General features: G+C 41.3%; 1 protein-coding gene across 3 annotated transcripts in view; it reads left to right on the top strand.

Moving 5' to 3' along the window:
• Positions 1 to 22,012, top strand: part of RAB31 (RAB31, member RAS oncogene family) — a 59,719-nt gene extending 37,707 nt beyond the window's left edge. For all 3 annotated transcript variants that reach the window (XM_015282510.4, XM_015282509.4, XM_025147867.2), the window contains exons 4-7: positions 1,704 to 1,775; positions 3,194 to 3,300; positions 7,260 to 7,369; positions 17,681 to 22,012. In XM_015282510.4, coding sequence (XP_015137996.1) covers positions 1,704 to 1,775; positions 3,194 to 3,300; positions 7,260 to 7,369; positions 17,681 to 17,778 — 387 coding nt within the window. In that variant the 3' untranslated portion in view covers positions 17,779 to 22,012. The remainder of the gene's footprint in view (positions 1 to 1,703; positions 1,776 to 3,193; positions 3,301 to 7,259; positions 7,370 to 17,680) is intronic.
• The last annotated feature ends 1,341 nt before the right edge of the window (positions 22,013 to 23,353 follow it).

Genomic DNA, 23,353 nt, shown 5'->3' with positions numbered 1-23,353 from the left:
CAAAAGAAAATGGGCTGAAATTCCCAAGAAGTAGTGCAGCTTCCCCACGTGTACCTTCTGGGCCAGTGTTGGAGGAATCTGAAGCATGGGAACTTAACTGCCTGGCTCCTGCAAAGTGTGACTGCTGCTCTCTGAGAGCCCTCTGTAAATTTGTGAATACCTTGTCACCTAGATTAAAACCACATCTGTGTGTGTTGGAAATATGTCATTTTTTTTTTCTCCAGAAGTTTACAGGTTGGGATGAGCATGTATGTGCAGTGGAAGATGAGATTTAACTCCCACAGTTAAGCTCCCTAATTTCCGGGGAACTTCAGTACAACGCACTGGAGATTTCTGTAGTGATCTGGAGGTTTAAAAATTCTGGAAAGCACCTACTGCATTAAGTTTGCAAGGAGTGATGCTACAGTTTAAAAGCCCAGCAGATAGGCATCTACCCAACTCCCTCAGGATCCTGGCTGATCCCTTTCCTTCAGACCTGGCTTCTTGATGGATCCTCTCTTCTCTCCTCAGACCCCTTTCCTGCTCTTTTCCACTATTAATGAATGATTCCACCTGCATTGCTCCCCAGTGCATTTCAGCCCTTGGCCATCTGTCACACTTGCTGTGCTCACGTCCTTTCTCTTGGTAAGGGAAGGCACTGACCTTGGGCTGGGAGTGTGGTGTGTGAACAGCTTACACACTGGCAAATGACCTGGTCTCAGATTCTTACAAATAACTTGCTGCTTCTGTTGTGTGTGAAACAGCATGAAACATGGAGCCTGTGCTCCTTGGCTGCGTGGGTCTAAGTGCTCAGCCTGGAGCACTGGAAGGCATACCCTGCCCTAATAACCCAGCTGATTTAGGAGCTGGCCTCAGCTACTGGCTGTAGTTTTGAATGTGGCTTCTACACATCCCTTTCTTTACACACAAAAATCTTCAGTATAGCTCTGTGAGCTGAAGTGTGTTTTCTGAGATGCCTTATTTTTGCTTTACTTAAGAATAGCCCTACGTGCATCAGCAGTTAAACTTCTTGACTTCCTTTCTCTGTGTAATTATAAGCTGGAATTCTATATCAGCTGCTTAGTCATGGTCAATTATGAAAATTACACTATTCATTGGCAAGCTGTTACAATAATATTTATTGCTTTTTTTTTTGAAAGGATGTCTGACTTGAAACAAAAAGCTGAGGAGTAACATCAGCTTCAAATAACGAGAACCCATGTTTTTCAGACTGTTACAGGATGGGATAACTAAGCATGGCTGGTGCTCATAGTTTTCCAACAAGTCATTTATCTGATTTTGCAGTGTTATTGTAAACCTCAACCCCAAGCTGAATTTAGTCTGTTAAAACTTGAAAGCAAAACATTGGGCCTTGCCAGTGTACAGGATGTGTGTGCTGTCAGGTGAGGCCTGCAAAAGTAGGGGGTCTTCATGTCTAAGCTTCTCCTGAGTCTGTGCTCTGTAATGGAAAAGGTGCATAGAGCCTACAGTGCTGTTCACGTAAATCCAGCAGGATGAAGAACATCAGGAGAAAAAGGAGGACTGACTCATGAATTTGGTGGGATTTAAGGGAAGCTAGAGACTGACAATCGCTACAGAGGCCTGGACTGTAGTGGATGAAAGTCCACAGTCCAGCCATGACGTCTTTGTGACTTGACAGAGTGATAATTCTGATTTATTCATGGTGTTTTATTCTTTTTTTTTTGGTGGGTATATTTTAACAGTTTCACTCCTTGGCTCCAATGTACTACAGAGGTTCAGCAGCAGCCGTGATAGTTTATGATATCACCAAACAGGTAAGACTTCCGGCATGGTTTTTGCCTATGGTGACTTCTCTACTTGGGCAGCTCAAGTTTGGGATGAAACTCACAACTTGAGAAGTAATTATATGTTAATGCCAGCAGGGTTTATATGCTTCTGCAGTTTATGCAGGTCTGGATTGATGTGTCTGCCTACCTGAAGAAATAAATACCAACTTCTTCTGTGATGTTTAGACTTTGTCCAGATGAAAGGTTGGAGGCTGCATGTTGTAGAAGTTATACTTCCCTGTCTGCTTAGATGGGGAGATACCCTGTGATACTATTCCCTCTCATCACCTATGGCTGAGAATGGTGGCTACTGTAGCACAGTGGCACTTCTCCCCTTCGCTAATTTGCCAAGAAAAGATGAAAAATGAATTACACTTGACTGATGCTTATTTGTAATTTACGTCTGATGGTTGATTTTGCAATGTGTTGTAAGGATAGAGCTTGGTTTTGTCAGCCTTTTTCCAAATATATGTGGAACAGCTCACAAACTGAAGAGGGGAAAATAGGAGTGCAAAGGCGATGTGTATTTCACTTCTTGATGCTCAGTATTCTCAGAGTACAACAGGTGGTTTTTCCCAAATGACTGACGGTTCTCTCCCTGCAGAGGTGTTCATACAGCCCTCACTGGTTTAGAGAGAACTTATATGTGCGCATCTACTGGGGGCAAATGATTTTTAATATACCTAGAATCTCAGTTTAGGATTTCAGTAATAATTTCAACCATGCATTAAAATTAATATCTCTAGGAACAAAAGTGATTTTAATGCTATTAGTTCATTAGAGAGCTGAAATAGGAAAACTTGCTACTGAGAAGTAGGTGGAATCAGAAAGTGAATTTTGTACTTGGAGGGGGGAAAAAAAAAACAACGAACAGCTAAATGGTCACCTGTCTCTTAGGATTACTAATGACTAATTTGGGGTTTACCAGGTCACAGATTTGGAAATGTAGAGGTGTGGGTGGGTGAAGGGCGGAAAGGGTCTCTGAAAGCTTTCCTGGACAGTACTGAAAACACGACAGTGATTGAGACAAGCTGAGGCAGAAGTTGAAATGAGACAAATGAAGCTTACATTAAAAATGAAGGAAATCAGATCCTTAATAAACTTAAAAAAAAAAAAAAGAGCTGTGGCAGTTTCTTCATCAATGAATATTCAAGGAAACCATTCAGTACTACTTGGAGGGGTGGGAGGGAGAAAAAAGAGCAAATTCAAGCAAGAATTAATTTGGGGCAGTCTTATGACCTGAAGTTTAAAAAGCAGACCATCTAGATCCAGCAGCCTTCTTTTGACCTTATGATCTATGAAGTTATTATTGTATTAATACTGCCAAAGCTGTATTCCTCTGACTTGAAAAAGAGATCAGTAGATACATCAATGGCAACTAGGCTTTTATCATTTCTTTGACTTAGGATTCATTTCATACTTTGAAGAAATGGGTGAAAGAGCTAAAAGAACATGGTCCAGAAAACATTGTAATGGCCATCGCTGGAAACAAATGTGATCTTTCTGATATCAGGTAATGCATCCATTTTTGCTCTTGCTTTGATTGTGGTGACTTTGATTGCAGTTTCTTCCTTCAGGTAACCAGTTTGCTTTGTTGCATGGTAGCGTATTGTCTTGGTCAACTGTATCAAGTCTTTTCACAAAAACACCAGTGTTCCTACTAATGTGCAACCTCACCAGAAGCAGCTCAGCTTGAATTAGGCACTTTAACTCCTTGTTTACTGTCCTTCTGTATTTGTGGAATCTACACCCTCTAGCTGCTGAATCACTGGAGTGAAAAAATATCAAGAATAGTAAGTTTAGAGGTAATCACAAATGGCACTAATTGCAAATACATCCACAACTGCCCAGTCCCTCCCTTTTGGTAGCAATTGCCATGGCAGTAAGGTTTAGAATACGTTCCTCTCAAAACAGGATAACGTGGGAACATGAGGAAAAATGTGCATTGCAGAAATGTTGTGAGAATACTGTGGTTCCTCATGGAGTGACTGTGACTTTTCCTGCCAAGTTTTTCCTCAGCTGATCACCTAATCTGTGGCCTGTTTGGCCACTGCGGTTCTTCCACGCGCACAATGTCTTGGTGCTTGCATGGTGCTCATTGTCCTCAATGAAACAGAAGAGGACAGGCTGACCAGCTTCCAGCTCATTTTCTTTTGCCATCTCTATGACTGTAGGAGACAGTTTAAGGAGGGACAAATGGGAACAATAAGAAATCATTCTTTTCCTCCGGCAAAAGCCTGTCGCTGTTTCTCATAATTATTGACCACATTACCCTCCTCATTTAGAGCCTAAAAGCTGTGTGATCTGCCAGATGGATTTGGGTCATTCAGGAGCCGTGCTGCTTTTCTCAGTGTTGTTAATAGGTTATCAGCAGTTCTTGGCATGCTACTGGAGTAAATCTCGTCCCCCACACTGAAGGATTTTTTTTATTGCTAGACAAACAATTATATTAGTATAAATCTCTATCTTTTGTTATAATTACTGTTAAGTATAGTACTATTCAAAATTTGGTATGCTTTTAAGTTACAGTAATCTTCCTTCTGATAGGCCATGGAAAAAGTTTCAAAGATGAGAGTTGAGAACTGAATAAAATGTTGTAAGAGTTGAAAATATCTTTTGAGCATTACAGAAGTCAGTAGTTATTACAGTAGTGTTTACTTCTGTGAAAAATATGGTGCTCCTTCCTAACAAATCATGCTCATGGGAAAGGCCTGGGTCCTTACTTAGGGAATTCAGCTGAATATCCTGCTTTGGTCTTCACTCTGCCCACCTGGAATATATTTTTTTTTTAATTCAGTAGCTATTTAGGATATCTCAGTGAGAATTGAATCAATAGAATGTGTTGGAGAGAGCATAGGGTAAAATAATTGACATATTTCAAAATAAGTATCCTTCTGACTTTCCCTCTATCTCTGGAACAGCACTTTATGAACACTGATGCTTCTTGCCTTCTTCACCTCAGTTTAATTGTATTTATCAATAGTTTAGAATTTGAGCATTTGTGCTTTTTCTTTTGGATGGAGTAGAATCTCAGCCGTAGTGACATCCAGGCTGTGCTAACTCCGCTTGTTGTATGCAGCAGTTCCAGCATGGGTGGCATGCTTACTGCCCATGTCCTTGGAAGTTCATAGACTTGCTTTAGAAATTTCATCATAGAATCATAGAACCACCAAGGTTGGAAAAGACCTACAAGATCATCCAGTCCAACCATCACCGATAGTACTCACGAAACCGTGTCCCTCAACAAAATGTCTAAACCTGGAGGTGTTCAAGGAATGTTTACACCACCTCCCTGGGCAGCCCATTTCAGCACCTGACTGCTCTTTTGGGAAAGCTGTATTTCCTAACATCCAGCCTGAAGAGAGGGCTAACAAGAGATGGAACTTCCTTGCTGCTGTTTTAATTTTTCCTGAAATTAAGTTTGCTTTCTCATCCAAATTACAAGACTGTGTTATATGATTCTACATTCTAAAATTCTGCCCTCGGTGTGGTTAAGTCCCATATTTTTTTTAGTATTTCCATGGCCATCCACAGGTGTAGTACCTTTCATAATAAAGGCCAAGGTGCCATTTCAGAATTAGGGAAGGCAGCATTCCCCTCACTGTGCCTTTTGCAATAGAAAGTCAAATAATAAAAAGTGAGTCATGGAAACAAGCTCTGGATCCAGATACTGTTATTGAAGTTTAACTTTTTTGAAACCATTTGTAATAAATCAGGCAATTATTCTGCCTCTCTGTCTTTCCTGTGAGTAGTAGACCTGAATTATTTAAAATAATATACTTCTCTAAACTAAGAAATTACACTGCTGCGTTCCCATGTAGGTACCTTCTGTTAAGGACTGAGGCACTCATACTAGGAAGAAATTGCACTAGGAGTCTCTGGATTAATACATCCCTGTGGTGTGGTGAAGGTGTTGAAGCAAACTCTGGGTATGCAGCAGGCAGCAGTAAAGCCACACAAAACACACACCATTTGACATATGGAACAACTGGAAGAAAAATAATACTGGCAGCCTGGTGTTTCAGCATGCGTTCATGTGTCAACATTCACTTTCTGAGCTGTTGCTCAAAGATAGGAAGAGCAGTGGTTGCAGACAATAAAGGACACAGTAAGAATTAGCTTTGCCAGCTGGCTCAAGCAGATATAGAGTCAGCACGGAGCTTGCTGTGTGTCTGAAGTGGAGACTTCTTGTGTACTGTAAACTGCATTTACCAACTATTCACATATGAAGTGGTGGCTGCAAAATAAGGACATCTTACCAGTGATTTTAGGATGGTGCCACTTTGGTGACATGGCACCAAACACACCAGATTGGTTTCTTTCCTATTAGTGTACTATATTCTTAAGTAGTTCTTGACAATGCATCTGAAATCAATGGCTTTCATATTTCTTTCAGAGTCCATATTACTTTCTTACGCATTTCGGGCACTTAGACCTATGATGCTAATACTGTTTTCTTTCATAGCTATTACTGTTTTCTTTCACAGCAGCCATACGCTACATTGTCTGAGTGCTCAGTGAGGGCGGTGCTGCTTGCTGCCTGGTCCATCAGAGTTGTAGGTCTTTCTCTAGTGCTCAGTACTTATCAAGGTCAAGTTTAAAGGACAAACGAGTGTGATTGCCATTCAAATTAACTCACTTTTTTCCAGGCATGAATTCAACAGCAGGTCAGTAAATCTGCAAGTCAGTCACTGGTGGAACTCTGACGTTTTAAGTTTGATTAACTGACAAAACAAGAAGATGACAACACTTCCTTGGCAGGGAAAAAGAAAACAGTAATGCTTGTCTGACTAAGGCGTGCTTTGAGATTTCAACGCTTCACTGTAGGAACCTTCAAGCTTATTTAACGTATGGATTGTAGGGACGGATGGCGTTCAGCTGCAACACTTCTTAAGTGCCTTTCTGTTAGGGAAAGTTCAGGTAGGCAGGCATCTGTGACAACCTGAGATGTGAATCATAATCATATCAAGTATGTTTGAGAAATTAAAAAGAGCATGGAAGTGAAGCTGTTTTTGGAAGATGATGAGGAATAACTGTGCCTGGAGATATTTGATGCACTTTTAACCCACAGTACTGATGCAATAATCTTGTTTGTAAGAACTCACTGCTATGAGATCTTGAAAGGAATTGAGTACATGATCAAAATGGGTAATTTGAATAAAAATTTGAACATGGAACTGATTACCTTCCTGAGATAACTACATGACATGCTCAGGAAAAAGAAACCCAGGGCTCTTTGACACAAATTATTTTGTAAAGTCCATAAAGGCCTTTCACACCTTGGATCTAGCTATCTTGATTTATTTAGTTGTTACCAATGTGGGCCAAGGTGAAAGCGGAAACCATTACTTATTGACACATTTTATTCATTCTGAGATAAACACTTGAGCAAATACAACTTGGAAACTAATATAATTTTCTAAAAATTAAATTATTTTTTGATAAATTGCTTTTGTCTATTTTTTTTTTTAGGGAGGTACCTATGAAGGATGCCAAAGAATATGCAGAATCTATAGGTGCAATTGTTGTTGAAACCAGTGCAAAGAATGCTGTTAACATTGAAGAACTCTTTCAAGGAATAAGTAAGTAAATTAACTTGCAAACAAATTGCTAAAAATAAATCAATATATACAGTAATTGTTTAGAGGGCTTCTGAAAATAGTTGTCTGTTTTGGGTCTAAAAGATTATTTACCATGGATATCAAGAAATGCACTGGGCCAGTACTGTGACTGCTGTTTATACAGATGTAAACTAAGAGTGACTTTGAATATTCTAGAGCAAAATACAGTACATATAGTAGATACAGGGTAAGCCTCTTCCTTTTTAAATCTGTGTCTAAATCCTGAACTGGGATCATATCTTCTGTTTCAGACCAAGTCTGCTGTAGAGGAGATAATGTTGATTTTATCATCATGTTGATAAAAGCTTAAGCGTTAAATGTGCCTGGAGGTCTACGATAAGTAGAAAATAGTCACTGCAGTGGAATGCATTTAGAAACAGTCTTTTCTCTCCAGATCTCCAAGATGAGACTGACATTCCTTACAAGGATCAGAAAAATGTCTTGTTAAGTTTTTGTTCTAGGTATTCCACTTTTGATCTCTGGCTGAAAGTGGGGGAGAATCACAGGGCCTTGTGGGTTGGAAGGTACCTTGGAAGACCTTCAGCCCATTGTCTTGCTCAGAGTGGGCCTGCTAATGAATTCAGACGAGGTTGCTAGGATCTTTTTTCAGCTGGGCCCAAGAATAGAGGTTCCAAAGCCTCTCCAGGCAGCTGAGTACTTAAATACCCAGTGGCATGTCCTCCTCTCCCCTCTCAACTCCATATCAAGTCAGAACTTTCCGTGATTCAGTTAATGGCTACTGCCACGCCAGTCAGTCAACATTTTTCTTTGAATCATGGTGCTGCCAACTGGATGTGTTACTTAACAGGCATTATACTATCTGGAAGGAGCTAACTGCTTGACATGATGTATTGGCTTGACTGTTGTTGGTATGGCTTGGGATGCTGTTGGCCATTTTTGCTGCTAGGGTGCAGAGCGGGCTTGCGTTCAGCATACTGCATGCCCTCATGTCCTTTAAGGAAGAACATTTCCCTGGACAGCCAGTCCTTAACCTGTCTGGTAGCCAGTGGCTCTTCCTCCCCACTTGCAGGACTTGGCATTTGTCATTTCTGAATCACATAAGACTACTTACTGTTAGCTCACTCCTCCCTCCAGCCTAACACCGCCTGAACAGCAGCCCTGCCTTTGAGTGTACTGACTGCACTTCTGAGCTTGGTGTCATTTGCAGGCTTGAAGTGCATGCGTATCTTTTTCTCCTCCTTCAGGCTGCTGGTAAAATGTTATACTAGATACCTGAATTATTCCACTTGAAACTGGCTTATGGGTGGATAGATACTGTTAAACAGCAGCCTTCAAGTCTGATGACTTTTCATGCAGTTAGTAATCTGCCTGTCTGGGCTTATAACATCCCAACCTGAGTGTATTGGCATGCTGTAGGATAAAATGTTGAAAGCCTTGCTAAAGTCAAGGTAGATGACATCTAATGCTCCTCACAATCATAATCAGCTTGCATTATCTACTGTATTTTGCCAGAGACGCAGCCTGCTCAAGTATTGCTTTGCTTGTTTGGGTTGTATTTGAAACAGTTATTGGGATCTGGTATTCCTAGAGTACGCTATCTTTCTCTTACCTCCTTCTAAAAAGTATGGATGTGTAACATGGCTGTCTGGAGGAAGCAGTTCTTCCCTGAGATAGTCTACTTGATTGCCTGTGTCTGATGGTTGTGAATGTTCTAGCGGAGGAACTCATCCTTGCCACATAATTAGCTAATTAGTTTTTGTCTTTGATAGGCAGCACTGCATCTGGCAGCATGCTCTGCCCCTAATAATGGATATATTAGATGAGGAAAATCAGCTAAATTGAATTTAGTATGAACTAGATAAGCAGGCAAGTGCACTTAATACTACAGGCAATTATTTCTATATATAGAAATAGTAGGTCTCAGTGAATGTACTCATGACCTTATCAAGTGCTCAAAGGAGAGAAAGGAAAGATTTAATAGTATGTGTTTACAGAAATGCAGTGAAAACCACGTGAAAAGTACTTAACTAGCGAGAGAATGGCTTACTATAATGAAGATTGGGAAAAGGGTATGGATATTTTTCTGATCTGTTATACCACTTCAATATTTAGGGCTGCAGTGAGCAGGCTGCAACTTCCAAGATAATCTGACTTTGGCCCAAAAATTGCATGTCAGCATTTCTGTTTCCTGTATATGAAGTCTCCCGGTGGCCACATCTTCAACCCTGCTGACAATTTTATTCATGTAGTGTCATATAGGTTGTGCTTTGGTTCTGTTTTCACATTACCTGGGAGCTTGTGCCTTTCTCATTGTCTTCCTGCAGAAGGTCAGGGTGCAGCTCCCCAGCCTCTTAGCAAAGAGGCAGCTGTGCTTACAGTGGCTTTTGTAGGTAGACTCTCTTTATGTATTGCCTATTTTGCAGCCTACATTTAAGAGGAGATTCCATTGTGTGTGGAGAGCTCCTCCATTTAAAAATCTTCTTGAAACAGTTGCAGAGCACAGAAAGAGTAGACTGCAGTATAATGTCTTATCTAAAAAGTTACCTCCTGTTAGCATCTGCTTTTATTTTCCAAGGACTTTGGGGGTTGGACTGGATGATCTCTAAAGGTCCCTTCCAACCCCAGAAATCTGTGATATGCTAATAATTTCTTCTTCCTAGAATGGCTGACAGCTGTTTCTTTTCTAGGGAAAATACTGTGAATGGGGCAGAATAGCATAACGGGGAAAAACTATATAATAGAGTTGTTAAGGTTGGAAAGCAGCGCTCGGATCATCTAGTCCAACCAAAATAATGACCTAGAGAAGGTGGAAAATAAGATGAAAACTGGCTAGTTTGGCTGGCATCCAGATCAGTCTTGACAAAATCATAGAGGTTATAGATAGATCACTTAATTTCTGTAGTTATTGTCTTGGTTATTTTTTTTTTAAGTGTTTCTTCATTAATCTCTTAGGATTTGAGAATTTGATACCTCTGAGGTATGTCTTAGTGACACAGCTTCAACAGAAATTGTCCTTAATTCTTCCTGATCAAACACAGGGTGTGAAAGACTAGAATGTGTAAAAGTTGATTTTTGACACCTGGGACAGTCTGTCAGGACAGGGACTTTGGAGGCTGTGTACTCAGGCAAATAAAGCTGGGGATGCAGACTGAGGAAAGAGTCAGCAAAGCCAACGTCCTCTGTGCTGGAGACTTCTCACTCAACTGCATAGCAGAGTGCAGCTCTGGGCTGTGTGTTGTACCTCTGATTTCCAATGGCAAGCCAGGCAACTTAACCTCATCACATTTAGCAACGCCTGGCTGAAGGCTTGGTTGTAAAATGTCACGTGGCTGCTTGTTTCTCTGTAAACAAGAAGAGAATGTCATTACTACAGCTGACTAAATTCTTTCAAACATCTCTTTGAAAGGTTTTCTTACAACAAAAAGGCTTGAGATGTAGTGTGGTGGGGGTTTTTTTCCATGCATTCTTGTAGTTCTGTTGGGTTTGTTACTTTTATTAATAGATAAGTGTCTATGCAAGCAAATGTTGTTAGTCTTTTTTGTTCCCAGCCTTAGGAGGAGAATTGTAGCCTCAGCAGCTTCTGGTTGCTTGTCCCTGGTACAGACTCCAGCAACAGCAAAAATGCCAGGAATGCATTAAAAAATATTGGTAAAGTTGTGAATGTGCCTTGAGTCGTGCCAGGTCTGTGTTGTCTCTTCTGTGTATGGGGTTTTAATACTCTGACCGCTGATTGTGCCTGTGAAGGCAGCTAATGCATCTGGTTTTAACTAAACCAGCTTCCCCAGGTGTACTGTAATTTAGTAGCAATCACGCCCTCGTAATTCTCAGACACCCTCTCATTTAACAAATAAAATAAGCCTCAGTTACATTATTTGAGTCTTGTACACGCCCAGCTGTTTCTCTTTGGTGTGTGCATACTGCCTGTTATCTGAGCACCAAGGTGCCCCAGATAGGAAGCAGAAGATTGCACAAAGCCAACCTCTACCACACACAGAGCCGAGGCCGTGCCTTCTGGGTTAACAGCCCTCTGCAGGTCCAAAGGTAAGCAGGTATGGGGCAATAGGCAGCTGGAGTATGCCTACCAAGTGAAATATGTAATAAACATGCACTTAGACAACAAATAAATGCTGAATGCACGTTGTTTCTTGAAGCCTGGCAAATACTGGAGGCTCCTGTGCTACCGGGGGGACTGAGGTTGAAGTATTTCTGCATTTTCTGTGAAGGGCAAGAAAGGTGTTGAGGAATGATAATCAGAGTCACTCTGCAGAGAGCTTGTGAAGAGCTGTTACAGCATTTGGCCTTACTGATGCTGCTACCAAGAGAATGAGGCAGGCTCATGTTTAACAATCTGTATAGGAAAGCTCTTCCTAGACTAGGCTCGCTAATTAGAGCGGGGAGTTTCTGTCTCCAGATACAAGCTTTCATGTGGTAAATGCTCAGTTACAAATATATTAAGCTATTGACTTTCTGATGCCTTGCCAGCAGCAGGTATACTGAATATTTAATGTAACCCAAATATTCATTTCCTAGAAGTACTGGGAGATTAAAACCCAAACAAAAAACTTCCAGGCTTTACAGTTTATCCAGTTATCTATTCAACAAAATGCAGAGGAGTGTGTGAGATGTCTGTCTGTGGCACAGCGTGGATCCCCTCCTGCAGACACTCCATGTTTGCCCTGAACTCAAATGGCCTCACCATGGATGGAATTGCAGGTGGACAATTTCAGAGCTTTGTGTGGTTTTTGTCCCGTTATCTGCTGATTTGCAGAGATTTGCACAGATCTGTGAGCTACTTTAGAGAGATCTAGAACAGACATCTTAAGCAGATCAAGTACACTTACGCTGCAAGGTAATTCATGCACCACTTCTGGTATGTGATTTGCTATGAGCCCAACCTCATACCTGATTTTTTTTGGGGGGGGGGGGGGGAGGGGAGGTGAGGGTATTAATGTTCTGAATAAAATGGAAAAACACTGTCCTAACTTACCTACATTTGAAATGATAGTCTTTACACTCTATGCTTGCTTTTTTCAAGGATTATTTGTCATCTTGCTTTCTAATTTTTAATCAGGGAAGCAAAATGTACTCACACTTGGACTACTCTAAATTTGTGAGGTTGTGGTTTTCCTCCAGCAGTAGGAGAGCTCTTCTACATGAACCAGGCAGTGAACCAGAACAGCTCAGTGTTAATTACCTCCGATCAAGATTGGAGCTCTGAGTAATCAAAGCCATTTAGGCATTCTGTTATTTACTTGGGCACACTTAAGATTGGTCATTTTTCTGTGTGTTTTGATTACGTGGGCAAAGTGTTGTCATATTGCTGTCTCACTCAGCAAAAACGTCAATGTTGCAATTGTGTGCTTTTGCTTGAAGGATTTTTCTTGTTATTGGAGATGCTAGAAGTACTAAAATTGCAACGTAACTGTTTAATTATGCAATATCCTTTTATCATAAATATGTGTCACCTTGCGTGGAAAATTTAATACATGAAGTAAACAGCAGCCAGCTGTCAGGTGGGGGAATTCTGCTTCACTGCAAGTATGGAGAGGAAAAGGAAAAGAGATCAACTGGGCCAAACTTTATAACCCACCTTGGAGATATAAGGAAATTCTAAAATACCGGTGAAACTGACTTCAGAGGATGAAAGGATTTGGGGAGATAAGAAGTGTGACTGTCCGAAGCCCTACAGGTGCACAAGAGGTCATGTATGCAAAGGCCCAGCATGATGAGTAAGATGTGCCTGCTTCATCCTGTGCTTCATGTGGGTTACAGAAAGCAACACTTTGCAGGCTTACCTTGCTGTAATACAGCTAGCATTTTTAGGAAGGGATTCTGGCCATTGCCTAACTGCTGCACTGCTGCTAGATGCAGTCCAGCTCTTCTCGGCAATGTGTTGTCAGAAAGCTGTGGCCGCTGCTTTGTAGCCAAGCGAGATGGATTTCACATCCCAGTGAAAATTTCCCCTTTCTCTTTAAGCTGTAACCAATTTCCAGAAAGAGAATAGATGGGAGAAATGCACAGGAAGCCCTGGTGGGACAAGATGATGTCTTGCCCCTTACCCATAGCAGAATGGTAGTTTTCTCAGGTAATAACACTGCATTCCTTTTGGACTTGAATTTCATCACTTGCCTGTGCTAGCTAAGGCTGATGGCATCCATTTCCCTTTCTGCTGTACACACTAAATGACAATCTGTTCAACGCTTACAACTGGAGCATCGCGTTCAAAAAGGAACAAAGAGAGCAGATTTTGTTACTGTGATGATGCATCAGGCTTCCAGCTGCGACAGAGCAATCCCCGTCTGCCTCTTGTCAGCTCTGTTTGCAGAGCTGTCACCCGGCCCCTCTTGTCTCTCTTGCTTCCTGCTCCAGTTTTCTTTTTCTCCCTTCCTATTTTGTTTACCTCTTGTCCCTCCTTCCCTCTCATTTCTCAATCCGTTTGCCTTTGGCTCTCTCTGAACCACAATTCCCGGAGCGCCAATTAAACTCTTAGCATTACAGATCTCAGATTTAATAGCAGGAGCTGGAACTCAGCCAAGCATCGTGAAGACCCTGACCTTCATTCTGGGCTGCCTCAGCCCAACTCAAGCATGCCAGAAAGTGGGAGGTGTGATGGCTCTAATGCTTCCTACCTGTTCACCTGCAAGGTTCACTTCAGAACATTGACATTTCTGTAATCCTACCTTTGAGCAATCTCTTGTGATGTTTATTTTACACACCATTATGTGCTTACTGGAATGAGCTCGTGGAGGAGCCCAGCACTGCCACACAGATGCGTAGAGGTGAATGTTTACGAACAGTTTTGTTGCATAAAATACATGAAACATTGCTGAAATTAATGCAAAATATATAATTAGATGATTAATGCAGGTGTAACGATCTGACTTTAAATTGATGTCCATAGACTTTGCTCCATGGAAATGTCAGCGATGGGAACCATATGGAGCTTTACACCTTCTCTAACAGGATGATTTAATAATATAACCTTAAATTTTGCATTTCCCCAGTTCAGCTCCATGGTTCTCAGATTAGTGCATGCATGTCTGTTTTTTCTCCATGTGATGAACCACTTTGTCTGGAATCGTAAAGCACATTCTCAGTATGCTTTTGTCAAATAGCAAGGTGGCTGTGTCTATCCTGCTCTGTACAGATAGAATGCATTTTCCACATTCTTAGTCTAGTTTAAGCAAGAGAACTCTTCTGCCTCTGTGGAATTTTTGAGCCAACTCCTTCTTAACCCAGCAGTCTTTGATCTGAAGAGGAATTGTCATAATCTCATTATTTTTTTTAAGCAGGAGAACTGTTGGGCTGAGTGTTGGGGCACTGCTGCTCCTACCTGATGACAACTGCCTGAAAAAAATAGCATGACTTAACAATGCTATAGGTTATCTCATATGTCAGTGCCTTTTATTCCTCTGGAGTAGAGGCCACATATGACCGTGAAAAATACTTCTCAAATGAATATACACTTTCTAAAGTTGATTCATTTTGTGACCTCTTTTGGTTCTGACTCAGTGCCAGCTGGATTGCATTGATGTCAGCAATATAGATGCTATATTTGTTAATAGCTGAATTACACGTTAAGATGATCACAGTCCTTTTAGCAATAGTGATTGAGCTGTTTCACAAGCACCAGATACAGATGAAGGCTCAGCATTTTTCTCCTAATTCTTGGTGTGCTGTTGGTGCTCGAACCTTCTCCTGTTGCAATGTGGTTGTGAGACAGCTGTAGTTATTTTCTTATGACCTAGATCCATTGCTCTGTAGTGAGAGTTACGTGAGTTTTTATGTTACAGTAGAGTTACCCATTGGCTGCACATCAGGTGGTACAAGTTCCCTCAGCAGGGATAAATCCTGTTACTAGGATTAAAATGGTTTCACTCGGTGACTTAAATCTGATGTCAGGAGAAATAGTAAGAAAAAACTCACCTATTAAAGAAAAAGTCTTGAACTTTTGTAAACTTTTAAGCTGTTTAAAACTGTATTTTCTTGTGTTGTTGAATTCAGGGGGGATTAACCAAACAACAGAAAACATGACTGGTTAATGACAAACAGTACTTAAGATCAAAGGTGGAATAATGAATCAGCAAACACTGTGTCTAGAGATTTTTCTCTTCATTCTTTGTAGTTGTTATGTTTGCTTTGCTTTTTCTTTATCATTCTGAGAACTGAAATGAACCAAGTTGATTCTTAACTACCTGTATGGTGTCCTGTTCTGAACTGGGCAGAGTGCTCTCCGACCTTGAAACCTGCAATATCTTACTTCTTACGAGCTTACCTCGTCCTTTGCATACACATCAGAGTTATTGGAGAGACTCAGAGCTCATAAGAATTGTGAAATGTTGAATGAGAAACAAATAGAGGTTCGATGTGAGCTTTTAAAATAAAGGTTAAGCTAGTTTGCCTGTGCAACCTTTCCTCTTCTAAACTTGCCATTAGAAGAACACATTGTTTAGGCGCTATTTGCTTAATGGTTTCGTATGGAAACCATGTCCGTAGATCCTAACTCTTTTTAGCTACACTGTGCTCAGAGACAAATGGCCAAAGTTTTATTTTTTGCTGGCACTGAGGTCACACCACTTTAAAAATGGTAAGTGCATTTCTAAAATGATAGCGTTACCTCTGTGGAAAACATCTTACAGATGACACATTCCCCATATTTTACAGAGCTTTTTAAGAATTAGTGGACTCTGTCTCAAACAGAACGGATAGAACTGATGCATGTAGTGTCTCTGACCACCCATTCTGCTTTTTATTTTACTTTAGAAGGGCACTTGTATTCTGGTGACACTTCATGTTTGTAAGCAGGGTGTAAAGCTGCTATTTTAGGGACCTAAAATGAGTGCGAGTGCAGCACTGTAATGTTAGTGCTTAGACATGCTTAAACCCTCAATATGCCTGTTTCTCTCTGTTTGGGACCAAGTACTTTTGCTTATTAGTATGGCAAATGTTTGCCCTCCCATTCAGTTGTATGGACATCCAAGATTATCTGCTTCAAGAGTCACACTTTTGTGGTATAATACACCTGTTCAGAAACAATGGAGTAGGATAAGTGAGAATTTGGTGGATTTGACCAAAGGTTATTTATGGGCAAGTCTTACAAATGAAATTTTGCTGTTTGATTTCGTTGGGATTGGATTCTACCTGAGTGCTTTTAATTCACCGCCCTCGGGTTTTTTGCAGGACCCAAATTTCAGCATACAAACGTAATTATGGAGCAATCGGGAGGAGGCAGCTGTGTATAAACATGGCAGAGTATGGAGAAATCTGAACTCTTGAGATTGACCTGAATTATGATCAGTGTTGCTGAAAGCGGCATGTAGCAAATGTTAAACATTTTGACTCATTATTTAATACAGGTAATAGTAAAAACAGGAGTTGTTCATAGAAAGTAGACTCAGCTTCAGGGGGAAAAAACATACAGTAGGTCCACAAGGCAGTGAGAAAGTAAGTTACCATGACTGCAAGCTCTCTAAGATACTGAAAAAACAGATCACAGTGTGAGAGGAATTGAAAAGCCAGGCCTGACGAGAGACTAAGCGTAGACTGGATCTGGGAGGATCTTGTTTTCCTTCATATAATTCTAATGATTGAGCATATGTTTTGATGTCCATGAGTAGTTAAGCCAGTAAGACCAAGGATGGAGCATTATCGAAGGGGCACACGAGGGAGAGGTGAGAAGCAGTGCTTTCTTCCCCAGGGACGGAGCTCTGGCTGACAGTCTTTCAGTTGCTTAAAATAATCATCCCATAAAATGAAGAAGTCAGGAGAGTTGGGGAGGAATGCTGTTAATTAACGAGTGTCGTCAACTGTGGAGACATAGGTAGCCCTCAAAGGATGGAGAAATGCAGCGAAAAGAACAGATTTGTTTTTCTTTTCCAAGTGCAGGCAGCATGTGTGTAATTACAGTGCTTTGTAGAGCTCTGGTGTACAACGACTGAATGCCATGCAAATTGAGGAATGTCAAGATCTCATTAAACCAGTGCCATTCGCATTTGAGTGCAACTAGGAGAAAGCTGAGAATTTTCTGCATCTTAGTGTTTAAGCTCTCAGTAAGATATCTGCTTTTGAAATGCATGTATAGTAATTTTACTGTCCTTAATACTTTCTTGATAGACGTGTGTGTGTATGAAAGCACTCTTCTTGCATAAGCAGGATGCAAGGGAAAAAGATCTAAGGTGCAAAGATGCTTCTTTTCTGGTTAAATTTTACAGACGTAGCTGTTACGCAAGCTAAATCCCCGTAACTATTATCCGCCCGTGTTGTTACCGCATTGGGAAAATTGAATTAACTGTGTCTCCTCATGTATTTCAGGTCAGCAAATTCCACCCTTAGATCCTCATGAAAACGGTAACAATGGAGCAATCAAACTTGGAAGGCAGACTTCACAGACGGGTAGGCGGTGCTGCTGACCCAACTTGATCTTTTGAGATTTACTTGAAAAACGGCACCATTTACTCTTTCATGGAGAAAGGACTTCGTGATCTCAGTGATGTGGCTCCTTATCTTGAAAGCAGTAATTTCAGTACTTCCCGTGAATAATAACACAAGGACCAGAAGCGGAAAGCTTTACTTCAAATGATTTTCCAAGTGGGTTTTACAAAATCCCTCTCTAATATCCCGTCAAAATTACAACGTCGGAGTATTCTGATCCTCTGTTTCAGCTGATGACTGTCCTTTTCTAATAAAAAGAACCTTTTATATAAATTCTAGATTTGCTACCAAAAAAAAGTCCCTTTTTACATTGCAAAGCGGACTTGGCGTGTTTTTAGAGTTTTCTGTGTAACAACAGGGTGTGAAAACCCATGAAACCTGAGTTTTGGCTCAGTTTCTCTGCCTTGTTCTATATTTTCTAGATCTGTAGCTTCATCTTATGCTTTCAGTAAATACCAGCAAGAATTGAACTGAATTTGCTAACTAGAAAAAGGGATGAGCAAGTGCAGTTTGTTCAGGATGCAAGTCAACATCTGTGTCAGGAGGAGCTGTGCATGTGAAAGAAGGAATTGTCAGGAAGGAGGCTGCTGGGACCCCACACAGTTCCCACTGCTCCGGAAAGAACTGAAGTAGCAGCAGCTGCACTTTGCCTGAAATGATTTCCAGGGCAATACGCTTCATTAATTGCTGAAATTGTTAAAAACACAAATACCGGCTTAATCTCTATTACTTACCAAGTTTCCTCCAGGTCTGTGTCCCAGGATAAAGATCTCTCAGCTTAACAATCCCACTTCTATTTCTAAAAGGGAGTGCCCCAGTGGGTCAGGAGGACCCCTTCCCTGGCTCGCTCCAAGTCATCTCCGCAAGGTTGTTGGAAGAATGGCAGTTCTGTGCAAAAATGGCTTGGGCTTAAAGGCTGGAATCTAATAAAGCAACATAGAGCATTTCCTTACAAGTGCAATTCTCTTCCTTTGTGGAATAGTCTCTTCAGCAACATGGGGATGCAATATGGAGGAACTACAGCATGATGCCTTTGAAGCTTATTTGCAGCACAGTGTAGAAAGATAAATCCCATGGGTGGCAATGAACTAGAAATAATGTAAAATTGTGTTCTTCACTTCCATCTCTTATGGATAGATGTGATTGATTTTGCTTTTTCATCGGTTCAGCTGGAAATCTAAACTAGGGTGAGTTCATAGTCCAGCATTGATTTGTTCTCTTATTGGGAAAATTGTCCTCACCACACCTTTTCTGGGGGCCTTATGAAAAATAAAGAGGAAAGTAACTTACTGCTCTAAATCACAAACAGGCAGGCTAGAGCTGGGCTTCAGTGTTTGTGCATAAATCCAGACTTTCTTGCTAGGTTGTGTGGTTGCTTTGATAAAATGGTACTAGTTATTAGTGCTTGAACCAGGGCCGGGTCTACTGAAAGGGATTCTTTCCTTTTCTTTGGATGGCTTAAATAGTTAAGATCAGCTGGGATGTTTCCCACCTCATCTTATCAAAGAACCTAAACTACACTGTTTTTTTCACCTAATATCCTCTCTGATGTTTTGGATTCTTTTGAAAGCACTCACATATGATAATTTGTGAGCACGTACACAAGAGCTCCCACCAGAAAGGACAGTTAGGGTGACCTTTCAGTTTTGTCACCTGTGCTGATCCATGCCACTGCTTAATTGCAGCAACTGTTCTACTGATAACCCATCATTGTTCACATGAAAATTCAGCAGTTATCACAGTTGATAGTTGGTAAGGCTCCTTTAAGGACCATCCAGGACATCTCCATGAGGCTGCTGGAAGAACCACTGTTCCATTCAAAAATGATTTTGGCTTAAAGGCTGGGATTTAATAAAGCAGAATAGAGCGTTTCCTTACATCCCATTCCAGCGTAAGCGAGTCTGCCTGGGGAGCCCAGGCAACTACAGGAGGGCAGGAGAGGTTACTGTGACCTAAATTAATAGGAACTGATCACCAACACAGATTAATGGTGTTGTTGGGATCTGTGGCCCATCTGTGAAAGGCTAGGCCTGCTAGCAAGAAAACAAGGTGAGGTGGAACCCACATGTTTTAACACAACATTTAGCTCAATGTATAGTAGTTATGCCTAACTGATTTTTAACTTTTCATAGATCTGTATGGTATAGATCTGTATGGTATCTGTCTTCATAACGTGATGTCTCCAATCTCATTAAGCCCTACTTGAGATGGCAAGGGCTTTGTATAATCTCAGTTTCTGCTAGAACTGGCCTTTCATGCGGATCTGTATGGGACAGATATTGTCTTGACCAACCAGTTCTCACAGCTGCCAGTGAGCTGCTTGTGATTCAGAACATGTTTTTGAGTTACACCTTTACATAGTGTAAAATTGGAAATCATTACAATGGATTTCTGGCAGATTTTAGAATTCAAATGCTAGCAAAGTGGGCTCAAAGGTATTTTTGCATTAGGTGGGCCAAATCTCAGTCACCTTCTTCTTTTACTTGCTTGAATAAATTCATTGAATCTTGGAGTCACAGAAAAGTTTGGGTTGGAAGAGACCTCAGAGCCCACCCAGCCCACCTCCTGCCATGAGCAGGGCTGCCATCCACCAGCTCAGCTGCCCAGGGCCCCGTCCAACCTGGCCTTGAGCTCCCCTTGGGTTATGTTTCTCCATATTGGGTTCTCCATCTTGGGTTATTGGGTTCTCCAGAGAACTCTGGAGTCTCACGTGTAAAAATAGCAAGGCACGGTGCTGTGTAGTAGCTTGTGTTTACTTTTAAGATAGGGCCAGCCTTCAGTGATGATGTTGGTTATCTGCCGTTTGTCAAAGCTGAAGTACAGCCTTAGCCTGCCTCTTCCAGTGGGGGAATGGTTGGTTTAAGAAATAGTGATCTTCACACACAGAATTTTTGCTTTCTTTTGCTGCCTTTGTTGTTTGGAAAATAAGAACCACCACCCTTCATAAACAGCCAGAAAAACGACAGAGAAGCAAACAATCTCTGAGTCAAAACTTTCAGCAGCGATCGTAATTCCCTACTGGTTAATGGCCGGTTGAAAGCTACGTGACTGTACGGGAACACTTAACTCTGTCGCTGCTCTGCTCTCCCAACAGTGATAAGAACAGTGTGCAGTTCCTCGTTGGCCAGCTGGTGCTGGCTCTGTCGGAGACTGCTTGTCTCAAGCGAGCTGGCAGCAGGACTGGGGCACGCTGCAGTGCCAGCTGTGCTTGGTGGAGTCTGTTTGCACCGTGACTCACGGCTGTGACCCTCCAGCTGCAGGTGACTCACTTTTCCAGCTCGTCGTGAGCTAGTTGGAAAAAAAAATAATTAAAAAAAAAAAAAAAAAAAAAGATGATGAAGGAACTCGTTTTCATGTAAGCTCTGCGTTTGAGTGTGTATATACGTACGGTTTTTTATTGTTACGCTGACAAGTAGTGTATTTTTTCACTATGGCTGGGTCTCATATACTGAACATTGTATTCTGTAAGTACATTTTTTGTTTATGGTCATTTCACCTTTATGAAGTTACAGCTGCGGGCTGAGGGTAGCAAGAAGATGGAGATGCACGTAGGTACAATCGTTGACTCGCCATTCTTATGCATGAAAATGGCATATTGTGGAAGAGTTGGTCTCGCAGCTGAGAAATATAGAAGAGGTCATTATTATCCAAGATTTGGCACTTGGAAGTGTTAAAGTTACACTGAAAGAAATCTGATTATTTTTATTCATGGTACAGCAGGTCTATCTGAAGTGCTATAACATGCCATGGGTATATATTAATAACTAGGAAAGCTGCCTATTGTCCCTTGTCTCCTCAGTAACCCTTCATGGCACATGGTGGTATACGTTATTAGGTTGTAACGAGAGCATTCGGTCTACACTCAGACCTTTTCAGTACAGCGATGATGTAGTTTACTATCCTACCCTTAACTATTTAAGCCAGAGTCAGTGGTGAATTGTCAGTTTAAAATCACTTTCCAAGTACTCTTCCTCTGTTTTGTTTATGTAAGGGCTTTGATTGGGCTGGACCCACTTGCTTCATGTATGGGATGCTGCAATCTGTTAATACTTTACCTTCCGTTTTACGTATTAATTGTATCATACCTAATAATATTTTTGCCCTAAGATGTACTTTCTATGTTTTATTTAACCTACAACGATTAGCGCTAATAAATGTTTTAAATGCCTCTGATTCGAGGATGCCTGGTTTCAATAAAGCAGAACAAAAGAGGCCCCATTGTTTTTCTCATTATTTGCCCTCAAAAAATGGTTGTTTCCAGTCTGTGTGTTGTCTAACTGGGATTTAAAAGAATGCTGCTCGAAATATGCACAGCTGGTCTCTCAGCAGAGCTGAATGCATTCCGGAAGGATCCCAAAGTGCAGGTGGACTTAGAAAAAAAAACAGAAAGTGTGAGCATCCCTTTGCTGGAAGTTGTTTGAATTAACCCATTAGAAGAGTGGTTTGTCCCAGTGGGGAAACATGGAACAGTGGTTGCTGGGAACAAGTGACCTTGGACGTACCACGCGCTTTAATAGTAACCATAACGCGTGTGGCTCATGTGGCATTTTCTATTCTGTACCTTTTTATTTATGATAATACATTTCATGTCTTATATTTATGACTCTTGAGTTTGTCCTTAAGGGTTAAGATTTAACACTCCCTTCAAAAGGTTGTAGTATGTAGTGCTTCCCAGCGCTATTGTTTCAAGGGGTTTGTACACTCACTATGATTTTGTTGTGTGACCCAATTCAGAGCTTCAAAGTTATTGCCACCATAATGAGGACTCTGAATACAAATATATCTTTTACATTGTTATCTGTAAGGAAAAATGGCATTCTGGGGTAGAGCGTTTCCAATGATCGTAATAAATTCACACCAACGCATGAGAAGTGCAGTTAGAAACCCTGTGAATGACACATCTGATGGGAACATGGTGACCAAATCCTACCGGGTGACCAAAACCACCCTTTATCTATGTAAGGAGAAACCAGCATTTCAGAGGGGTCTCTGGGAGTTTACTTCCTACTTGAAGATACCCAGCAGGATCTGTTTACCACTTGAAAGCTTTCATAATCACATTGAAGAATGATGTATTTATTTCCAGCTATTCAAAAATAAAAATTTAAGTCAGATCCTTAAACGTAAAGTGGAAAAGGTGGCACGGATGCCAAGCTGAACAGGAGCCAGCAGCATGGCCTTGCTGCTAAGAAGGATGGCGGTATTCTTTGCTGCGTCGGAGCATTGCCAGCAGCTCAGAAGTGATCCTTCTCTACACAGCACCGGTGAGGCCGCACCTGAAGTACTGGCTCCAGTGTTGGGTCACCCAGTACAAGAGAGCTGTGGGCTTACTTGAAGAAGTCCAGTGTAGGGCCATGAGGATGAAGGAACGCCTCTGCTGTGAGGTAAAACATGGTTTAATGAGAACTATTGGTGATGGGTGGATGGTTGGACTGCGTGATCCCGTGAGTCTTTTCCAACCTTGATGATTCTATGATTCTATGAAAGGCTGAGGGAGCTAGGTTGCTCAGCTAGAAGAAGGGGAGGCTCAAAGGGATTTCATCAGTGTGTATA

This window comes from Gallus gallus, chromosome 2 (assembly GCF_016699485.2).
Source record: "Gallus gallus isolate bGalGal1 chromosome 2, bGalGal1.mat.broiler.GRCg7b, whole genome shotgun sequence".
NCBI lineage: Eukaryota > Metazoa > Chordata > Aves > Galliformes > Phasianidae > Gallus > Gallus gallus.
Note: the sequence above shows the minus strand (reverse complement) of the source record. Positions and strands in the feature narration are given on the sequence as shown.